The sequence below is a fragment of the Nomascus leucogenys genome, chromosome 4, assembly GCF_006542625.1.
Source record: "Nomascus leucogenys isolate Asia chromosome 4, Asia_NLE_v1, whole genome shotgun sequence".
Lineage (NCBI taxonomy): Eukaryota > Metazoa > Chordata > Mammalia > Primates > Hylobatidae > Nomascus > Nomascus leucogenys.
The window spans coordinates 102,040,056-102,063,739 of NC_044384.1; the positions used below are offsets into that span (position 1 = coordinate 102,040,056).

The 23,684-nt window shown below is 49.4% G+C and overlaps 1 protein-coding gene across 1 annotated transcript in view; it reads right to left on the bottom strand.

The window, feature by feature from the left end:
• BSN (bassoon presynaptic cytomatrix protein) overlaps window positions 1-23,684 on the bottom strand; it is a 113,735-nt gene that overhangs the window by 42,010 nt on the left and 48,041 nt on the right. The window contains exon 2 of the mRNA XM_030811770.1: window positions 4,717-5,125. Coding sequence (XP_030667630.1) covers window positions 4,717-5,125 — 409 coding nt within the window. The remainder of the gene's footprint in view (window positions 1-4,716; window positions 5,126-23,684) is intronic.

The window sequence follows — 23,684 nt, forward strand, 5'->3', positions numbered from 1 at the left end:
GTAGCTCACGCTTGTAATGCCAGCACTTTGGGAGGCCGAGGCGGGCGGATCACAAGGTCAGGAGATCGAGACCACGGTGAAACCCCGTCTCTACTGAAAAAAAAATACAAAAAAAAAAAAAATTAGCCGGGCATGGTGGTGGGCGCCTGTAGTCCCAGCTACTCGGAGAGGCTGAGACAGGAGAATGGCATGAACCCGGGAGGCAGAGCTTGCAGTGAGCCGAGATTGCGCCACTGCACTCCAGCCTGGGCGACAGAGCAAGACTTCATCTCAAAAAAATAATAATAAGTAATTCTGACTAGAGCAAGGGTGGTGGGAGGCAGATGGACCACCTTGGCCTGGAAGGCTGGGGATGGGGTGGCAGCCCTGCTGCTCCCCACAGGGGCAGAGGGTGGGCCCCTTCACTCTAGATGGTGCTCTGGGAGGATTCAGCTGATCAAACTGGAGGCTCCGGCATGCAGGCAACCCTGCCTCTGCACCGCAGTCACTCCTGGGATGCTGCTCTGAGGATGAGGACAGACTGGCATCTGGAGGAGCTCCAGGCCAGGATGTGCTTCTGGGGCTGCTCTGAGTGGGACATGGAAGTCCCTGAGAGGCCTACAGAAGCAGGCTATGCCTGCCCCAGGCCACAGTTCATATTCCCCAGCAACTCACTCCCATCCCCACTGCCCACCCCAACTGCACCTTCCCATCTTCTGCTTAGCAGGCTCAGGCCCATGCCTTGTCTCCCACCCCCAACTGTCAGAATAGAAGCCTAACAAGGGCAACACGGGCCGCCCTTCTGGTGCAGAAATGGGTGGCGGGCCCACACGTAAGTCACTGAAGAATGGAGAGGTGGACTCGCAGGCCTGAGCAGGCATGGGCATTGGCAAAGCCACTGATGCCAATCCCTGGACTCCTGCTTTTCCTTCAGAGAAATCTGACATTCAGGAAATTCAAGTATTTGTCCAAAACCCCACATCTACAGAGAGAAAAGGAGAATGGTCTTCCTGCCTTCTCCTTATCAGCGAGGACTGAATGCTAACACCTCTGGCCCCCTGGCATCAGTGCATTGTCAGAGGGAGGGTCTCTTGTGGGTGGTGAGAAATGTTCAGGCCTCAAACAGAAACATCCAGTCTTTCTCTGTGGTTTCCGACAGGTTAAATTACTCGCCTGCCCTGAGCTACCAGGACTGGGGAAATCCAGAAAGAGATGGCCTTCACCAAGAAGAGTATCTGGGACTGCCCTATTTGTTCTGAACCAGCTTCAGCCTTAGCAAAATGGACTATGGATGGGGAAAATGAGGCTGCAAATCCCTGGGGGAAAGCTGGAGACCAAGCCACTGGTCTAGGTCCACAGCTCTTTTGCTCCAGAATAACCCAGAATAAGCCAAGACTTCCTACGACTCAGTGTCCTCATCTGTAAACAGGGACTGTGCTCTGAGCTCCTTCCCCAATTTCCACGCAGTCTCAACATGCTCTAGGCACTCAGAAACTCAGCAAACTACATGGGCAGGCCTCCTGCTCTCTGCTGGATGGGCAGAATGGTGAGTACCATGTCTGTCTGCGTGAGTGTAGTAGCCCTCCAGCAGCCTAGGGCTGATAGAGGAAACTTGGGTCCGCTGGCCAGAAAAACAGTGATTCCAGATCTCAGACACTGCTTCTAGCCAAATGGAGCTGACTGTGTGTGATTCCCATCTCCAGACCTCGTCTGCTGTTTCTGCAGCACTCAGCTAAAGTAATAACTCTGACTGATGCCATCACACACAAAAACAAAAACACCAAGTCCTGGTGACCACTGCCCAGTGGGGCCAAGTTCTTTCCCTCCTTTCTGTGCATTTGTCCTCATGCAGCCATTCGGCACAACTGTTCAATCACACTCCAGATCTACGCAGCAGCTTGAGTTCCAAACCAGCCAGTGAGTCTCTATTAGTGACACACATGAACAAAGTTCCATTTTCTGTGGTCACATTTCAAAGTTCCAAGCACAGTTTCACTAGTGGTCTTGGAGACGCCCTGAAAGCCTCCATGTCACTTGTGTGGCCCACGTCCTTCTCTGAGACTGCTATATCCCTCTGTCCACTGGGAAGCAAAGGAACAATGCATCCTGCCGGCACGCCCTGGACACAGCACCCCGGCTGCCGGACCTCCTCAACCAGGCTCAGCGTGACTACACTAGCAGCTCTAGGCATACTCCCCAGCCCACACAGGGTCCCCAGGACACTCTCCAGTGGCCAGTGTCTGCAGTGCATCTGTGCTGGGACTGGCAGTACCTCTACCTTTTTCTACTCTGATTGGGCCACTCCTGGGAAGTGAGGAACTGAAAAACAAAGTGAGTATTGTAGCTGAGTTTCCTGGAAAAGGTCACTCTCTCTGACCCCGTCACCCAGACACCTAACTTCAGAACCAGCCCCTTACACATGCCCAGAATCTCAGGCCAGGCAGTTCAGCCCAGAGACACCAGGGCAATCCCAGCCTTCTTGGCTGACATAACATCAAGTTAGAAGTGGCCAGGACAGATGTAGTCTGACTAGGACAGATCTAACAGCAGGTGTGTGAGCAAAGCCTGCAAACCTGTTTTCTCATCACCTGGAAGCATGACCAGGAAGGTGAACCTGCTCTTAGCAAAGTGACAAAGAGCAACTGCACTGGTTCAAGAATTATGCTTTGCCACCCCTCAGGAAGATGTGCCAAGGATTATTTTTCCTTGACAAGAACACCACTGAAAGCCAACTCTGGAGAAGCGAAGGTTCTACCTGAAAACCCCACCAGAAAAGGGTATTCACCATGTGTGAACTTGGAGAAGGGACCAGTTCAGCAATTCCCAAACTGGGTGCCATGGAACAGCAGCTCCTAAGATGTTCTGTGAAAGCAAGTCTGGGAAAGGCTGCCAACCATAGCCCTGTCCTGGAACTCTGTGATGCCCTCAGGACACTGAAAGTCCTGAGGAATCTCACAGCAAAGAAACATTTCATTCGTCTGGCCCAGCATTTGTTTGAAGTATTTGGCTGAGACCCACTCTTCACCAAACACTATGGATCTGAAGTAAGTGTCAGGTCCCATCTTCTCCTGGCCCTGAGCCTCAGCTTCCTCCCAGCACAATGAGGCAGATGGACTGAGTGTCTCCAAGGTCTTCCTACTCTGCTGTTTTTCCAGGCACAGCCAAAGGCTGGCTCCCTTCCCACCTCATTGAAGGTCCTGGGCTTGGAGAGCCTATAGGCAGGGGCCATGGTTTGGTGAGGAATAGGATGCCCACCAGGAGCCTGGGGCCACCATGTGTGGCTCTTCCTTATCCCCACCCACCTCACCCAGAGTTGTCCAAGTGCTGTGTTGCATCTCAAGGGAGCTGGAACCCAGAGGGGCAAGGCCAGCATGAGGTGGGGATGTCCCATAGCGGTACAGTCCACCTGCCAAGCCTCCCTGTTCCTGTGAGGGGCTTCTGGCTTCTCACTGGCAGAAACACACAGGTGAGCTTCCCTGGCCTTAATCGTATTGTTCCAATTTCTGAACAGCAAGTGCTTACCTAACTGAACAGTGCAGGATGGCCTGTTTCTAATCACAGATGCAATAATCACGAGCGTGCATGCCTCCTCAGGAAGCCCCCACACTCCAGGAGCGACTCCAAAGGCACTGAGTCATCTCCCCACACCGACAGCTCCTTCCTCAGAATCTCACACTTACCTCTCACAAACCACACGTCCCACACCCACAGCACCTCATGGCATATATAGACCCTGACCTGTGAACAATTATTCTCACTCAGCCCCCTCCCACATGGTCCAAACGGCTCCAGCTGCTGTTAATCCCAGAGGCAGCCATGCCCGTGCCTGCAGCCAGCCTCTCTCCATCCTATCCAAAGACAGATTCTTGTGGGGAGAAACAGAGGCTTCTACTCCCAGAGGAGTAGGAGGAAATCAGCAGACCTACTCTGTTCATTTTAAAGTGATGGCCCTGACTCACTTGGTGAGACCTCCCACAGTCATTCAAAGCATCCTGAACAAAGCCAGGCTGGGGCTGTGGACCCAGAGTCCCCTTGTCCTCTTGGGCAAAAAAGAAGCCAAACTCACAGAAATGGTCCTGCAGTGGCCTCTTGGTGAGTGTAGGATACTGTCATCCTTGGTGAATGCTTGGTTCCCAGCCTGGTTCTTTACCCCAAGGTCATTTCTTTAGGGATAGGGCAGCTGCCCCATCACCTCAGGTCCCCAGCTGACTGGAACTAAAGCCAAGAAGAGGTGCTTCCCAGAGCCCAGCTGGAAGGCAGTTTCCTGCCTCCCCTGAAACCTTTCTCCCCTCACCAGCATCCCCATCTAGGGCCTGCTGTCAAAGAGAGAGGCCTCCTGGCCTAGGCCGGGGAAATTTGCCTCTCTCTGTGTCCTATAGCTGCTCATGGCCCACTCCAAATGAGTTCCACTGGGAAAAATTGTTCATAAGATTGTCTTTGGTCCTCTCGAAGGCCATTTTTCCAGACCAAACTTGGACCAGGTTAGAAAGTATCTTCTACTCTCAGACTCTACCCAAGCTTTCAGGGGATGCAGAAATCCCTTGGGAGATCTGGGGCCAGGCCCTGTTCTTTGCTGCCACATCTTGGAACCAGGACACATCCCTGCAGGAGGACACAGATGCTGGTGGTCAAGGGAAATGACCAGGAAAAGAGAGTTGGTGAAAGAGGGGAAGGGAACCAGGGGAGGCATGGTAATGAGGTGGCAGATGAGTGGGGAGCCAGCGCAGAGGTGGTTACCTGGGTGAGATGAGGGTTGGGGTTGAACCCACACTGGTTGCAGACCTTGTTGTGACACTGGGTGCAGGTGTTGAAGTTTGGCTGGCTGGGGGTCGACGTGAGGTCCGAAGTCTTGCATATGGGACACAGCGTGCTGCTGGGAAGGGGGGCGATCTGAGGGACGGAGTAGGGTGATGTGGGGGTGCTGCCTCTGTCCGGTGACACTGAGGGGGACCGCCCTGATCTCTGTGTCCTGCTGTCTACCTGCAGCGTCCTGCGGGGACCATCAGCCTCCTGGCCTGCTGGTCCCTGTGCTCTTGTCTCCCGGGGGCTCTCATGGCCAGGAGTGGTAGCAGAAGCCTGCTTCGGAGTTGGGGAAGCTGCTCTCTGGCTACCCAGGGGTTCCTTGGGGTCCAGTCTCCGGGAAGTGCTGAAATGACATGAAAATGACTGTTAGAGATACGGCTTAGAGAAGCAGCTTGCGGAGGTCTCTACCAAGCTAAGTGACCCTGCCAAGACCCATCACCACCCTCTTCCTCCTGCCCAGAAGAATCATCATGGGCCTCATTTGCTGTGTCCTGTGCTGAGCCTTGACAAGCATCTCCAACTTGAACTCTTCGCACGAGGGCATGAGGCAGGATCAGAACATGTCCTCTCACATTCTGATAAAGTACAGACTCTGATTCAGTAGATCTGAGTAGGGCCTGCATTGTAAGAAGCTCTAAGGTGATGCCAATACTCTGGTCTGAGGCCCATGCTTTGAGTACCAATATTCTAAACCTACACGTTAGAAATACCTGGGATGGGCCAGGTGTGGTGGCTCAAGCCTGTAATCCCAGCACTTTGGGAGGCCAAGGCAGGCAGATCACTTGAGGTCAGAAGTTCAAGACCAGCCTGCACAACATGGTGAAACCCCATCTCTACTAAAAATACAAAAATTAGCCAAGCTTGGTGGCACACACCTGTAATCCCAGCTACGTGGGAGGCTGAGGCAGGAGAATCACTTGAACCCAGGAGGCAGAGGTTGCAGTGAGCAGAGATCGTGCCACTGCACTCCAGCCTGGGCAACAGAGTGAAACCCTGTCTTAAAAAAAAAAAAAAAAAAAAAGGGCTGGGCGCGGTGGCTCACGCCTGGAATCCCCACACTTTGGGAGGCCAAGGTGTGCACATCAAGAGGTCAGGAGATCGAAACCATCCTGGCTAACATAGTGAAACCCCGTCTCTACTAAAAATACAAAAAATTAGCTGGGTGTGGTGGTGGGCGCCTGTAGGCCCAGCCTCTTGGGAGGCTGAGGCAGAAGAATGGCATGAACCCGGGAGGTGGAGCTTGCAGTGAGCCAAGATCATGCCACTGCACTCCAGCCTGGGCAACAGAGCGAGACTCCATTTCAAAAAAAAAGAAAGAAATACCTAGGGTGATTTTTAAAATTCCGACTCCCAGACTGCACCCCAGTCGAATTACATAAAAATCTGTGGAGGCAGGACCCTGGCATTAGTATTTTTTCCTGCCTAGGTGATTCCAACATGAGCCCAAGTTACTATACTGAGATACTATACTGGCCGATCTGTTATATCCTGCCTTGAACCCCTTCAGAGGCTGACCCTAGATCGCTGGGGATGGGGGATACTGCAATGCCTAGTTAATGCCATCTCCTGTACCAGGGGCCTGCCTCTACACAAAGGAGCCTTCCTTCTGGTAGCCCTCTGGCAAGCCTGATGCCAGACCAAATCTACCAAGATGGGATAAAGTGTTACTTTTCCACTAGTGTGAAGCTGGGTGGGGTTGGAGTTCCAGGATCCAGCCTTGAGGAACCACTGAGTGAGGTCCAATGCATCTAACCTTCACCTCCATCACAATCTGGCTGCAGAGGAGCCAACAATGTTGGGTAATTCCATGAAGTAGAAAGCAAACTGTCAGGCTAAATGTCAATCATATATTCCTTCTCCTTTGACCCAACTTAAGTTCATCTCTGCAATTTTCCTCTTTTCCAGTTTGAAAGAGGATGAGCACAAAAAGCCAAAGGCAATGCTTTATACTGCTTCCCTGAAATTCTCTCCCTGCTTTAGTCTGTACTCACTGGGGTGAATGCTGGCACTCAGGAAACAGGGCTGACTTGCTGAGAGCAGTGTGTAGGCCCAGCCTGTGCAGGAGACTGCCCTGGTAGCTGCTGCCTCAGTGCCCCACGGTCTGACTGACAGGAGAAGATTCTAAGTTTGCTGCCCCCATCTGAAAGCCATCCGCTTGCCAAAAAGATTTAAGAGCCAACTGGTAGGGCATCATAGGACAAGCCATTTCGGGGGGAAGATGAGGAGCCCGCCTGGGGACACCCACTCCAAGATACTCTGCAATCCTTCCTCCCTTCTGAGGAACTGGTGGGTAGAGAAACATATCCTTGGTCTAATAAAGACTCTCCGAAAAAAAAGAAACACTATTAAATAGTGCTTAACTTCCTGTCATCAACCATCAGTGGCATAGACCTAACCATCCAGTCACAGATCCACCAATTTCTTCTTCAGCAAGACAACCAGAGTTTGAGTCCAACCCCTCAGGGCCATCTTTGCCACCAGCTGTGAAGCCTAGCATGGTGGTGGCCACAGCATCTGTGGCCCACACTGGGAAGCTGGGCTTCTCTGGGCCCTTTCAGTATACTAATTTCTAGGTATCCTAAAGAAATATTTCCCACTTGTCCAAATTAATAATTTCATTTTTTACATAAATTATTTGGGACTGGCGTTTAAAGGCAGCCCTTGAAAGCAAATAGGAAGCTATTGAGAGCCTTTTACAACATGTGAATGGGCTGTGGCCCCCTCTCCAGGCTGTGCAAGACTTCTGAGAAATGTAGCCATTTCTATTGTATTTGTGTTGACCAATAAGTAGCAGGCAATCTATATATACAGTGACTTTTTAAATCAATGTTGTATCACAATGTAGTCTTTCTGGAGACATTTAGGGTTCTAAACTCAGCTGTGGTGACAGTGAATAAACAAGCAATGTCTTCTGCACCCAGCAAAGTCTGCATGCAAAGGCAGTGTTCCTGGCATTGATGTGCATCCACACGCCTCATGGTAGCCATCATGACACCTGGAGATCGCAATATATGTCCACGGTCTTTGTATTCTCCCATCTTCCTAGATGCTTCCTTATATCCTCTCCTTGATCTTCAAGCTTCCAAACACCTCCTTTTGTCTCTTAACTGCCACTGATGACCTGCTGACCATCTCACAAAAAAAGTGGGACCCACCAGAAGAAACCTGCACAACCTCAGCCTCCCTACTCCTGTCCCCCAGTGTTCACCTGCCTCCTGATCCCAAGGCCCACTTCTCACCTTCACAGATTCTCCCCTCTCCTTCATCATCCATTTCCCCCTCTCTGTTGGATCATTTCAATTATCATACAAACAAGCTTCTCCCACCCTAAACAACAAAAAAATAGAAGCAGCAGTACTTTGCTCCACTACTCCTTCAGCTATTGCCCCATTTCTCTCCTCCTCTTTACAGCAAAACTCCTTAAAATAATTATCTCCACTTGCCTGGCAAGGTGACTTGCACCTGTAATCCCAACTTGGGAGACTGAGGCAGGAGGATCTCTTGAGCCCAGGAGATCAAGGTTATAGCGAGCTAGGACAACGCTACTGTGCTCCAGCCTGAGTGACAGAGCAAGACTCTGTCTCTAAAATAAATAATAAAAGAACTGCCTCCACTCACTATCTCCCACTCCTCTCCTCTCTCCCTCTCAATCTACCCCTCCACCCTGGCTTTTGCCCATCACTCCACAGACATTCCTCAGGTCACAGTCAGTAGGGACCTCCACATCATCAAATCCGACAGTCACATCTCAGTTCCTCATCTCATTTGACCATCAGCAAGAAGGGAGGAAGAGATCGCTCCCTTTTCCTGAAATAAGTTCTCTATTTGCCTTCGGGAATACCACCTTCTCCTGAATTTCCTCCTTCTGCCTGGCCACACCTTTCTAATCTCTTCTGCAGGTTCTTCCTCATCTGCCAACCCCAGAACCCCACTCCTTACACTGGAGAGACCCAGGGCTCAGTCTTTACACAAATGTGCTTCTGTGAGTACTCACAATCCCTAAGTCTCAAGACTTACCCAGTCTCAGGGCTTTAAATCCACTTTCCACTGATACGCACCAAATGTCTATCTCTGGCCCAGAACTCTGCTCTGAACTCTTCACCTGTCTAACTGCCAACTCCACATCTTCACAGAGGTACCCTGTAGGCATCTCCACCTTGACACACCCAAGCTGAGCCCCTGATCTTCCCCCTAAATGTGGGCCTCCTAGTCTCCCCCTTGGTGCCATCTCTGCCTCCCTTCCTGTCTCATCCTAAGTCAATCCAGCAGTATATCTTGTTGGTTTCTGAAGCTGGCCACTACTACCTACTCCCTCCTCCTCACCCCACCTGGTTTGAGCCATTCTCAGTTGCCAGGATAAGGCTTTTTTTTTTTTTTTTTTCTGTGAGAGTCTCCTTCTGTTGCCCAGCCTGGAGCACAGTGGTGCAATCTCAGCTCACTGCAATGTAGCTGGGACTACAGGCGCACACCAGCACGCCTGGCTAATTTTTTGTATTTTTAGTAGAGTCGGAGTTTCGCCATGTTGGCCAGGCTGTTGTCGAACTTCTGACCTCAAGCCATCTGCCCACCTCAGCCTCCCAAAGTGCTGGGATTACAGGCATGAGCCACCAAGCCCAGCCCCAGGATAAGGCTTTAAATACACAAGTCAGGCCACTTCTCTGCTTTGCGTAAGCCCTGCACTGGCTTCCTTTCCCTCCCAAAGGAAAAGCCAAAAGTCTTACAATGGCCCATAAGGCCCCATGAAATTTTGCCCCTTTCCCTCTGGCCTCATCTCTGATTACCCTCTCCCTAATTCCACTTCCCTTATGCCAGGCCCACTCCTGACATGTGCATTTGGCCATTGGATTTGCTGTTCTTTTTTTTCTTTTTTTTTTCTTTTGTTTTGTTTTGTTTTTGAGATGGAGTCTCACTCTGTTGCCCAGGCTGGAGTGCAGTGCTGCGATCTCAGCTCACGGCAACCTCCGCCTCCCGGGTTCAAGCAATTCTTCTGTCTCAGCCTCCCAAGTAGCTGGGACTACAGGCATGCGCCACCATGCCTGGCTAATTTTTGTATTTTTAGTAGACACGAGGTTTCACCACATTGGCCAGGTTGGTCTTGAACTCCTGACCTTGTGATCCGCCCGTCTCGGATTTGCTGTTCTTTCTGCAGACACTTGCTCCCTCTCAAGTCTTTGCTCTGGTGGCATCCTTTCAGGGACACTTACCCTGACTCTATTCAAAACTGCACTTGTCTCCCCTGCCTCTTTGTTCTCTGTGGCACTGAGCACCTTCTGACCCATCATATAACAAATTTATTGCTTTTATATATCCTCTGGGATCCCTGCATTAAACTGCCAGTTCTGTGTGGGCACGGTCTCTGTGTGCTTTCCTCACAGCTGTGTCCCAGGGCCTACCACAGTGCCTGGCACAAACTGGATGCTCAATATTTATTTCCTGAATGGGTTGACTGTAACCACTAAATGACTCAGAGCAGTAAAAAGTGGCCCCAAAGTTTTAAAGCTGAGGAAACACGGCAAGTGCCTGGCATGACACTCGGCCCTTCTCTGGGTCTGACTTCATGCAGGAGAGAACTTCAGGAACAATACCTAAAGTTCCTCCCTATAGCAGCTGGCTACACCCACAGCCGTACCATAGAAGGCTCTGCTGACAATAATTGTGGTAATGCTGACCGAGCCCTCACCATGAGCCACCTGTCACATAGTAACTGCTTTAAGCCTCACAGCAAATTCACTGGATAGGATCTATTTGGCCCATTTTACAGATGAGAAAACTGCCACACATAAAACTTAAGTAACATACAAAGCCATCATGACTTGCAAATGGTGGAGCTGGGATTCCAATATCTAGGCCACCAGTCCATGTCCTTAACCACATCCCACATTGCCTTTCTTTTTTTTTTTTTTTTTTTTTTTTTTTTTTTTTTTTTTTTTTTTTTTTGAGACGGAGTCTTGCTCTATCACCCAGGCTGGAGTGCAGTGGCCCGATCTCGGCTCACTGCAAGCTCCGCCTCCCGAGTTCACGCTATTCTCCTGCCTCAGCCTCTCCAAGTAGCTGGGACTACAGGCGCCCGCCACCACGCCCGGCTAATTTTTTTGTATTTTTAGTAGAGACAGGGTTTCACTGTGGTCTCGATCTCCTGACCTCGTGATCCACCCGCCTCGGCCTCCCAAAGTGCTGGGATTACAAGCGTGAGCCACCGCGCCCGGCCCCCACATTGCCTTTCTAGGGTAGCTGTAGAGGGGGTAGAAAGCATCGCAGTTTGGGTTCTTTGGATTACTTTTTCTGAAGAGCTGCTTACGTGGAAGCTCCCTGGGAAGAGGTTTCACCATTTTGCTCCCCACTATATCCTTAGGGCCCAGCGCCACGCTTGGCATTGAATGGACACTGAATAAGCATATGCACAATGACTGGAACAATGTGTGAACAGTAGAATGAGCTCACAGAGTGGGGCTGGGCTAGGACCATGACACCATTCACCTGGGACTTAACTAGCGACACTGAGAGACTCAGAAAGAAAATGACTCCAACAATAGATATTCATTCATTCATTCAGGCATTCACATTTACTGACCCCTGGATTAGTTCCAGGCCCTATAATAGGTATTGATGGTATAAAGGAATGATATCTCTTCAATGGAAGGTGGGTCCACAGGTGTTCATATTGTTATTCTTCACATCTTATACACGTCGTATAGGTATTCTTATATTCTTTATAAACAGTCATTTAATATTTAATTAAAAATTTTTTTAATGATTCATATAGGGGTCCAGTCCTCCAAGAGCCTCTGGTCTACAGTAGAGACAGATGTGCAAACAAATCCCTGCAAGACACACTGCTGCATGGTCCAGCGATGGACAGAAGCAGAAGTCTTTGAGGATGAGAAGACATTTAAACTGGGTCTTAAAAGATGGGCTGTTCATGCCAAGGTGACAGGGCATGCTAGGCAGAGGCAACAGCATGCACGAAGACCCAGAGGCACAGCAGAGCATGCTCAGTCTGAGTAGCTATGCAGGGTAAGCTTGGAAGACGTAAGTCATTTCTGCTCCCAGCACCTAGAACAGCTCCCAGCAATCGTGTGAGTGTGTGTTGAACTACCTGAGCTAATTGGGAAGCTAAAAGCTAAAATGAGCAGAGTCTGTAAGGTTTTCACATAGGGGAATGTTTAGGGTCTCTTCAAGGAGAAGAAGATGATGAGGTAAGGAAACCAGTGAGAATAAGGCACTGGCCCAGGAGATAGTCTGTGTGGCAAGAGGAAGGGAAGGTACAGCAGCAGGTATTCTGGCTTTGGGTCCGGGGAGGAGTGTTCCTTTTAATTGAGATGGGGAATCCAGGGAGAGAAGTCAATTAGTGGGTGAGAAATGGGAAGTGAAATCACAAAATCACAAGTTTGGGTTTGGTTTGGTTGTGTTGAGGTGGGGATAGGGGGTAAGAGACATTAAGAGATGGGTCACAGCTTCAGTTCAATTCAGGTTAAGTGTAGATATTTTTATCTGGGAGAGTTACAGGTCTTGTTCACAGACAATTCTCAGGCTAGAAATCACCCAGAGAGCAGTGGTCCAAGAAAGCTTTGTGGGGAGGACCAAAGTTCATAGGAGTAGAGGAGATGTCAGAACCAGAGAAGTCAGAGAAAGGAGAAAAAAGAGAATGACCCCACAGGGTTATAGAAGTTCCCATGAGGAGGAGCGCTCAACAATGCCCCATGCCATGATGAGTCTACATATATGAAAGCCGAGAAGTCACAGGAAGAAAGGCTATACCCATGAGTGCCACACACCATAAATGCCCAAGCCCTGTCCCAAACCAGTCCAGCTTGGGAGGGGCCAGTTCCTTCTCCAGCTGAACACAAGGGCCCACTGTGGCAGGAGCTCCAGGGGTCATAACTGTCTGTGCCACACACCTGAACACACGTTCCATGAGAGCCACAGTGACTGCACCCATCCAAGGCCTCCTCAGGAGGGAAGAGGTAAGCCCTCCAGGAGGCTCTTCTTAAGAGACACAACAGTCTCCACCAAAATACGGCTGCTGGGCAGGAGAAAGAAGGGAATGAGGAAAAAGAGAGGGAGGTATCCACAGGCAGGACCCAGCCCACCCCAAGGAAGACTTGGTCTCGTGGATGTGGCCTCATCAGCAGAGAGGCCCCTTGAGGCCAGTGCTCCTCCCAGCAGCCATGGGAGTCCTGTTGCTGGGGAGGGCCAGGGTAAGGGTGTGTAAGCAAGGAGGGGAGAGGGGTGCTGCCATAAAGGAGACACAGGAGACAGGAAGGGCAGAGAGATGAAGGAGTGGCTAGAAGCCAAACAGGGAAGACTAGAAATGCCTTATCTAGAGACAAATACATATATATATATATATGTATGTATGTATGTATTTTATTTTTTATTTTACTTTAAGTTCTGGGACACATGTGCAGAACGTGCAGGTTTGGTACATAGGTATACATGTGCCATGGTGGTTTGCTACACCTATCAACCCGTCATCTAGGTTTTAAGCCCCACATGCATTAGGTATTGGGACAAATATATTTTTAAGATGGCCAAGAGAGGTAAACAATATAGAAACAGCCAGATTTCTATCAGCTTTTCTTCCTTTCAGCATTTAAGGCTATTAGCTGATCAGAAACAATCTTAACTCAGGGCTGTTTGCCAAGGCAGGAAGGAGCCCCCTGGCCACAGGAGGGCTGCTGGGAAGGGGAACAGAGCAAATTCAGTTAGCCTCTCCCCAACCAATCCTTAGTACCCTGTGGCCTCCTGTCCCATCCCATGACCACTACTGGGAGACATAATTCCGACTGCACTGGTGAGAGGCTGGGCTCCCCTCTGTCAGAAGCCACCAGAAAGGCACAAGGCCAGCAAGCGTCAGTGACTAAAAAATGCTTCAGACACCAGTGACGTCCATAATGGCAGAACCACCAGGAGAGATGTGGCTGCCCTGGTGCACAGTGGGAAGGAGGGCCTGACCAGGCTGATTCAGACCAGATGGAAAAGCAGCCAGGCATGGAGTCAGTGCAGACACCAGAGGGAAAACCAAGCTGGGCCCCACAAGGCAGCATTCCAGAGCATGCCCCCCACCGCCTTCAGTTGAGGATTTGAAAGAAATGTTTCCCATTAATAAATGGCTGTCTTTGTTCACCAGGAGGGGAGTGAACTTAAAGAAACTGTTTCTCTAAGTCAGAGCGGCCAGAAGAGCCCCACAGCTTCAAAAGAGGTTTTGATAAATTCATGGCTGACCTTTCTGTAATGGGCAATCAGAGATGGGCAGACGCTGTGGGAGGACCCTCTCCTTTGAGGCCCAGGGCAGAAAGAACTACTGGGCCACCACAGTGGTTCCTGTGCACCCAGGCAGCAAAGCAGAGGCTGTAGAGCAGTGGGTGCTGGGGCCAGGTCCAGTGTCCTAGAGCTTCTCTCTCAGGAATGGATATGAGAATCTAGAAAGTTTAGGCTTAGAAAAAGATTCCAGTTTTTGCACAAGAAAACATATCCTGGCCTGCCCAGCCTTCAAGCCAGTGGCCTCCTGCCTTTTTAATCATGTGCCTCTATCAATAAAACATGTTTCAGCATCTCCAACATATGAATATTCATCTACCAATTATATAAATGCCTATTTTTTATAAAACCCACCTCCCCAAATGGAAAAGTTTTAAAAGATGATATAGACAATAAATGTAAACAGAAATTTCCATATGTTCTGCCTTGTCCCTCCCGTATCCCTCAACCCCTTGGCGTATGTGTCCTAGTTGAGGCCACTGCTAAGAAAATTCTTAAACTCTCAATCTCCAGTCCTTAAAATAGTCTCTGTTGGTTTCCCAGACCAGATTCAGTCCTACCCTCCAACAGGCTCCATGGAAAGTGTACTTAGGTCCGTGACAGGGATGCCCCCAGCCATCAAGGGCTGGCCTCATCAGCTTCCTGATTGTCCTAGGGGCCAAAAAGAATTTGCAGTGCTGACGGCAATAGCACAAGGGTAAGGATCTCCATAACACACAGCCACAGCCACAGAAAGAGCGTGTGATTGCCCAAGAAGATAGCATCATGGGCTCAAAGCCTCTAAGGTGCTGTCTGCTGGCTGGAGAGGGAAGGTACCACACCCAGGGTTCCTGGGCAGGGTGAGAGGTCATGCCATAGGCAGAGCTCCCTTGAGGCTGACATCTTCTCTTTCTAACTTCCCAGCCCCTTTAAGTTGTAGTCCCACTCTGTGGTAAGTTTCCAAGACCCAAAAGACCCCAGAGTAACCCAGAGAGCTAGGTCCTTGGTAGAGCTGGGGACAAAGCACCATGGCGGCCTGGTGACGCCAGGTGTATACTGATGCACTTGGGCAGACATGCACTCAACACCCCTGAGCAGACAAACCCACATGAAGGAACCATCAGTGTTACCAGGTACCTGCCACCTCCACTCATCCTTTCCACTCAGAAATGTCTGGCAGGTGGGACTCTTCCTGTGGCCAAATAACAAGGCTCAATTTGTTCCAGGCCAGCCTGTTTGGGCCAGAAGAGAACATGTTTAAGGCAGTGAGCTCTGACTGCTGTGATGTTGCTGAGAGAAAGAGTCTGGCATGAGACTGCAGGTGGGTCAGCAAGGGGAGAATGTGACAAGACGGACTGGTAGGAACAAGACTTGCTGCCATTAAACATAGGCTAGAAGAAGTTGCCAGCATCAGACGGGGAGACCACCAGGAGTCTGAGAGCAAGGGGAAGCCAGGCCACAAATACCATAAGAGTAAACCTTGGGGACCTCATTCCCCAGCCCTGGGGCCTGAGTGGGTCTACTAGATTGAGAACATCTTTCAGGGCAAATTGATTTGCTTTTGGTTTCCTCTGGGACCAGCTAGTCTCCAGAATCCAGAGCAAGGATGGGAAATAAGGGTAACTTTCCTTTAACCCCAATAAATTGGTAGTGACTGCCTGGGAGGTGGATTTGGGAAGGATTCATGGGAAAGATTATTACCATCAATTAAGCACAAAGGCCATGGGCTTGTCATCCATGATGTAGAACAAAACCAAACCCTTAGACCTGCCTCAAGTGACATCCATATTCTTGTAGTGTCTCACTAAGAATTGCACCAGGCCCACCTCAGGCCAAATTCTAGAAAGAGACCAGTGGGTATACAGTAGTGGTTCATGTAGCGTTTACCTTTGATCTTCCCCTCAGTCCCATTTTTATCTCTATCCCATGGCTTTTCCAGAACAGCAAGAGCTATATGTGGCCACCAGTCAGCTGACGTGTCAAATGCCATGAACTCAGTATAACTTTAAAGACTGAATGTCGGCCGGGCGTGGTGGCTCACACCTGTAATCCCGGCACTTTGGGAGGCCAAGGCGGGTGGATCACGAGGTCAGGAGATCAAGACCATCCTGGCTAACACGGTGAAACCCCGTCTCTACTAAAAATACAAAAAATTAGCTGGGTGTTGTGGTGGGCATCTGTAGTCCCAGCTACTTGGGAGGCTGAGGCAGGAGAACGGCGTGAACCTGGGAGGCGGAGCTTGCAGTGAGACGAGATCAAGCCACTGCACTCCAGCCTGGGCGACAGAGCGAGACTCCATCTCACCAAAAAAAAAAAAAAAAAAAAAAAAAGACTGAATGTCTCTTGCACCATGGTGCTGGTAACAAGCATTGTGTGAATGATGGCTCATCTGAGAGCAAGTAAGTAGTGGTGAGGTTACTACTCCTTTAATCACTGCATCTCCATGTATGTCTTAGGGAATTTATCTCTAGAAGTTTTTATTCATTCATTCATTTAAAAATAATTCACAGAAACCATGTTTCCTGAGTTCTTGAATGTCTGAACACATCTTCATGACCTTTACACTTGAACTACAGCTGGGCACGGGGGCTCACACCTGTAATCCCAGCACTTCGGGAGGCCAAGGCAGGTGGATCACTTGAGGTCAGGAGTTTGAGACCAGCCTGGCCAATATGCAGAAACCCCGTCTCTACTAAAAATACAAAAAAAAAAAAAATTAGCCAGGCCTAGTGGCACACACCTGTAGTCCCAGCTACTCGGGAGGTTGAGGCAGGAGAATCACTTGAACCCAGGAGGCAGAGGTTGCAGTGAGCCGAGATTGCACCACTCCACTCCTGCCTGGGCAACAGAGCAAAAACTCTGTCTCAAAAAATAATAATAATTTAAAAAAAAACTTGAATAACAGGTTGGCTGAATATAAATTCTGGGTTTACACTTTCTCTCCCTGAGGACTTTGGAGATATAGCTAGCCCCTCTGTTTTCTGTCATTGATTATTACTGTGGAGAGCTCTGGGCCAGGCTTTCTTCCTCTCTCTCTCTCTCTATATATATATAGATATATATATCTATAGATATATCTATCTATATAGATATATATAGATAGATATATCTATCTATATAGATATATCTATATAGATAGATATATCTATCTATATAGATATATCTATATAGATAGATATATCTATCTATACATATCTATATAGATAGATATAAACTTTTCCCCTCTGGATGCAATAGAACTATTTTTTTCTCTTTGGAATTGAGTGACACCACCAAGATATGTTTTTGGGTTGAAAATGTGTGTTTTTCCTAAAATTCAGTCTGGCCTTTCTTTTTTTTTTTTCTTTAGATGGAGTTTCACTCTTGTTGCCTGGTCTGGAGTGCAATGGCACTATCTCTACTCACTGCCACCTCCACCTCCCAGGTTCAAGCAATTCTCCTGCCTCAGCCTCCTGAGTAGCTGGGATTATACGCATGCGCCACCACACCCATGTAGTTTTTGTATTTTTAGTAGAGATGGGGTTTCTCCATGTTGGTCAGGTTGGTCTGAAACTCCTGACCTCAGGTGATCTGCCTGCCTTGGCCTCCCAAAGTGCTAGGATTACAGGTGTGAGCCACCGTGCCCGGCCCCTGGCCTTTCAAACAAAAGATTTATGTGTTCTTTTATTTCAGGGAGAAAGTTTTCTTCCATTATATCTTTGAATATTTTTGTGTTCCATTTGTTTTGTTCTCTTTTCCACAGATACCAATTATACCTATTTTGAATTTCCTTTGTTTTTCTATTGTCTGAACTGCTGGCAACCCATAGTTTTCCCCTCACCTGCCACACCCTGCTCAATTCCTTGGGTAATTCCACCTCCCTAGTAACTCCTTGGCATCACACAGGGCTCAAAGATACTCCCTAAGCTTGTCCGCATATGTTGGCTTTGCTAACGAGTCCAATAGATCATTATTTGTTTTGGCCCTCTGGACTCTGACAAGTGTCCCCTCCTAAAATCCTCCATCCTGGATTGATTTTGATCCTGGACTTAAAAATCATTATTTGGCTGGGCGTGGTGGCTCATGCCTTTAATCCCAGCACTTTGGGAGGCCGAGGCAGGCAGATCACAAGGTCAGGAGATCGAGACCATCCTGGCTAACACAGTGAAACCCCGTCTCTACTAAAAATACAAAAAATTAGCCAGGCATGGCAGCATGCGCCTGTAGTCCCAGCTACTTGGGAGGCTGGGGAAGGAGGATGGCATGAACCCAGGAGGCGGAGCTTGCAGTGAGCTGAGATCGCACCACTGCACTCCAGCCTGGGCAACAGAACGAGACTCTGTCTCAAAAAAAGAAAAAAATCATTCTTTGTTTGTTGTATTTCAGGTTACAGGTATTTGTTATTTTTGTTGAAGGTAGAGTTTTCTTTTCTGTTTCTTATTCCTCTTGGAGATTTTGGAAGGAAAAAATGTCTTTTTTCCTACGTAGTCATCAGACTTGGGTAACAGCTTATCAGCAGGAAATTCCTAGGGGAGCTAGGACAGGTGGGAGCCCATGCTGGGAGCCAAGAGAAGCAGAGGGAGGGAACAGAAGGCAGGCAGCTGGCCAGGCCAGAGTCACCACCCAGAGCCAAGACCTAGGTCAGCAGCTCCTTGAGGAGCTCCCCCTATGATCTCCTAGACTCTCCAGATGACCCTGGCCTGGGACACCAGAAGAACCCAAGACATTGACATTTCTCTGAGAAGTCACAGTGCATTCCTGCACTAAGACCTTCCTGGCCTTTCCAGTCTACAGTGACTGGGGCACCTTTTAAGAGTGTTCTAGGCCAACCAGGTATCTCCATGTGTTCCCCTACTAGGCTCAGCTTTCTGAGGGAACATCTAACTGGCCAAGTAAATTCTCAGCCACCTTTCCACAGACTTCTAAGGAGCTTTAGCCCCAATGCCAGCCCTCTTCACATTTCCCAGCCTTGTCTTCTGGGAGTACCATGGCTCTCAAGTATAGCCCAGGAGTTCTGATGCAGCCCAAGTCACGGAGGCTCCTGCTCCCCAGCCAGCCCCAGGCTTACAGACACCTGCATTAGGACCCCGCATGACACAACTTTGGGTTGTGTAGCATCACAGTGTTCTGACCCAGGTCAGCTCCTAAAGCTAGGAAGCTCAAATCAGGAGACTGAAGTCATTACATAAAGCTGAGCCAGCTTTTCCCAGGTTCCAGCTACTGCAAATCCTACTACTACAGCCTTTTACCAAGGGGACAATGCTGTGCTTGTCAGCTCTCTTCAAAATTTTGCTGCAATCTGGAAGTCAAGATAAACTAAGAGAAAACTGTAAGCCTTTGTGACTACGGAGGAAGCAAGCACTTCCCATAGTCCTGCCCCAAACAGGGCAGAAGCCAGGACTCTGACCCAGAAACCTCAAGTTCCTGACCAGTCATCAGACCCAATACTGATGACAGACTCAGTACTCAGCGTGCCCTTAGGGGCTGCCTGGACACATCTTTAGCCCACAAAGATGGCTAAGGGTCTACTTCACACTCAGCCCTGCTCTAGGCACAGGAAGAGAGATACAGGCCAACAATGCAGTTGGCAAGATCACCCAATGTCTGCAGCACTATGCAGACACTAAATGCATGCATGAATTCGCTGAACATCTGCTGTGCTCAGGGGACTGGACTGGCCCCAGAAACATCCCAGCGTATGAGGCATCCTAGAGCCTCATGTTTGAGACTTCCAGGGAAACCCTGCCTGGGACCCCTTAATACCTTTCTAATGGGAAGTCAGTGGAATTAAAAAACAATGCCTATTGTCTATTTTGTGGGAGAAAGAAACACCAAACTAATATCTATTCATCCCATGTTAAAAACTTCTCTGTCCAGAAATCAGGCCTACTTCCTTTTTTTTTTTGAGACGAAATTTCGCTCTTGTTGCCCAGGCTAGAGTGCAGTGGTGTGATCTTGGCTCACTGCAACCTCCACCTCCCAGGTTCAAGCAATTCTCCTGACTCAGCCTCCTGAGTAGCTGGGATTACAGGCCTGAACGACCACACCCAGCTAATTTTTTGTATTTTTAGTAGAGATGGGGTTTCGCCATGTTGGCCGGGCCAATCTCGAACTCCTGATCTCAGGTGATCCACCCGTCTAGAAATAACAGGTAGTAAAATAAGAATGAAACCCTCTGAACTCTACCTTTGCCTTGCAATTTCAAATTTATTACAATCAAAGGAATACAAAGCAAGCATTCTCACACACAAAACTCCATCTATCACATACAAAAGCATGGGAACTTGAACATGCATGTGTATGTTTGGTGGGAGGGGTCAGTGGTCGGGGGGCTCCCAGAAGGAGAAATCAATGTGGGCTGGCAGAGTCTCAGAAAACCCTGGAGGAAGCCATGGGGAAGGGGGGTGGTTCCAGAGAAAAGTGGACCATCTGGCTTTCCTCTACACACAGTGACCACAGAGTCCTCAGAGTTTGGCACAGGGCCTGGCCCAGAGCAGGGCTCAGTAAATGTTTGTGGATTGAATGACCCATGGGCTCGGGTGATTGATCACGGAAGCAGAGGCTCTGTGTGGTAGCAGTGGCTGGCACACTGGGCACAGAACACAGAGGACGCACTGCAATAATCCCGGGGCCTGCAAGGGCATCCCAGGCCAACAATAGACAAGTCTGGGGGAGAAAAGACTCTGAAGCCTGGTACAGAGACATGAGAGTAGGCCCTGCTTAGGAGTCTCACTCAGACAGCCTGTTTGAAAAAGGCCTGGCTTTCCTGTGGTAGCTGCCACAATCATAGTCACATGTGTGAAAGCTCATACCAGTTACATTGTGCTAAGTGCTCACTCTTCCCACCTAATCCCACCATATGCATGTCAGGCACAGCAGCATATCCAGGGTTACCACCCGACCCTGGACACACTTGCCCACAGCCTTCAAAGCACTCTACCGTGTGGCTCCTCCTATCTAGGCAGTTTTTCCTCTTCCTGCACTGCCTTTGGCAGGGATTCTTGAGGCTCCTCATCTGACCCCCACCGCTACCAGCTCATGCTCTATTCTCTTTCTACAAGGCAGTTTCCTTAAAAGCCAATTCAGGCCAGGCGTGCAGTGGCTCACACCTATAGTCCCAGCACTTTGGAAGGCTGAGGTGGGAGGATCACTTGTGCCTAGGAGTTTGAAACCAGCCTGAGCAACATAGGGAGATCCCATCTCTACAAAAAAAAAATTAGCCAAGCATGGTGGCATGTGCCTGCGGTCCCAGCTTCTTGAGAGGCTGAGGCAAATGGATCTCTTGAGCCTAGGAGGTTGAGGTTGCAGTAAGCTATGATTGCACCACTGTGCTCTGCAATCCAGCCTAGGTGACAGAGTGAGACCCTGTCTCAAAAAAAAAAAAAAAAAAAAGTCAATCTAACCTTCAAAACCTGGTTTAAGCATCCTGCCCTCTATGGGCCCTCACCAGATTCCTCAGTTCCCAGAAATCTGTTGTGCCTTCCTGCAGACTTTTCATGGCCTCATGCAGGAGGGCTCCTTGTGTGTTTGTGGGCCCCCTCTGGCCTCCCTCTCTCTCCTCATCTGCATGCAGCATGAAGCTAAATGCCCAGACAGGGCTGGTGCTAAGGACATATTGACCTACTGAATGCAATTCTTTTTTTTTTTTTTTTCCGAGACGGAGTCTTGCCTGTCACCCAGGCTAGAGTGCAGTGGCACGATCTCGGCTCACTGCAACCTCCGCCTCCTGGGTTCAAGCAATTCTCCTGCCTCAGCCTCTCGAGTAGCTGGGATTATAGGTGCCTGCCACCACGCCCGGCTAATTTTTGTATTTTTAGTAGAGACAGGGCTTCACCATGTTGGCCAGGCTAGTCTTGAACTCCTGACCTCGTGATCCACCCGCCTCAGCCTCCCAAAGTGCTGAGATTATAGGCGTGAGCCACCACGCCAAGCCTGAATGCAATTTTTTATAAGGCTTATGAAAGACGATGAGACTGATTAAAAAATGCCATCTCAAGACAGTAACTGAGACTCAAGATTCCAGCAGGAAAAACATCCCCTCTTCTAAATAATACCCACTGCAACATCAAAGGACATTTAAAAAGAAAAGCCATCCACTACTTTCCAGCCTTTGACATTACCGTGTCCATGGTTCCACATGCCTGTCAGCCTAGTTGCAAAAAAGTGTACATACATGGTGGCCTGTTTTCCTTTCTTGCCAACTATGCAGTCTTTCCTCTGTGATTTTCTTGTTTTTCACTTCTGAAGGGTCTAACTCAGAAGGAGAAATCTAATATCTATCTGTGGCACTTTGGCTCCTGCCTTTCCTTCTCTCTCAGCCTGTGAGAGTCAGGAAGGTGCTGGGGGTTCATTTCCAGATTCTCCCTGTGGACAATTCCCCTATTGGCCACTTGGGGAGATTGCCTCCCGCTGGCAGAGACCACCCAGTGAGAGGCTTCCTGCAGGAGATGACCTCCGTCCCTCCATACCCTCCTCCCATTCTTCCCTCCTGCCTCAGAGATTGATTCTCAGTCCCCCTCACTGTTCAGCCTGATGTGGGGTAACAGCCACGAAAGCCTGGCCTAAGGCCAAAACCTCCCATCCAAGGAGCCATCAATCCCTTTCAGGTGTCTGGACCCACCCTTGACTTGAAGAGGCCCTCCCTCTGGTATACCACCACCAGGAGCTCCCTCCTCTACTCTCTTCCCCTTTCCAGGGCTCAGCGTCTGGGGAGCACAGATTCAGGGATGCCCATGTTCCTACCTGACATGTTTTCACACATTGAGAGCATTAAATTCAGCTACTGCGGCCTAAATTCCATCAAGACAGATGCTCTCATAAAGGAAATATCTGCCTATTGATCTAAGAGTGGTGACTAAGACCTGAGAAAAAAGCGTGATGAATTACTGTGTGCACACGTGCATGTGTGTGTAGTGTGTGCTCACATGTGAGTGTGCACATGCACTGTGTGCATGTGTGTGTGAGCATGTGACAGCATATGTGATCACACTCTCCATGGCACGTAGCTAGCCACTGACTAATGAGTAATATACTGCCAAGCAGTCCTGCTCCCAAAGAGAAGGGCAAGTGCTCTGAGGGACTAGCCCAGCCCTGAATCACCACACCCAGAATGCCTGGGCCGGACTGAGCCAACAGAGGGACCAGGGCCACCCCAGCATGAGGAAATGCAGTGCCAAATGCCCAGTAGGCACTGAGAAAAACATTAGCCTTGCCTTCCTCCCTTTCTTCCTTCCCTGGCTTGACAACAAGTGGAGTGGGCAGGAAGCCTGGATTCTGATGCCAAAATCTTCAGGGTAGTAGGAAGTAATGAGAAGTCCAGGCAGCAGTGCTAAGGGAGAGATAATGGTAGAACTGTATGGCCTGTGTCTAACAAAAGAGGAGAGACCAGGGTCTGAGAGCCAAACTCATGCAAAGGCCCCCTGGCCCAGATGATCAGGCAAGTGCATGGGTGTCTGCACAGCCCTGCTGAGGGAATAAGGAGAATATTGCAAACTGAGGCGCCCACCACCATGTCTGGCTAATTTTTGTATTTTTAGTAGAGACGGGGTTTCACCATGTTGGCCAGGCTGGTCTCCAACTCCTGACCTCAGGTGATCCGCCCACCTCGGCCTCCCAAAGTGCTGGGATTACAGGTGTGAGCCACCGTGCCCAGCCTGCAAATAATATTTTGGCATGGTCAGGTT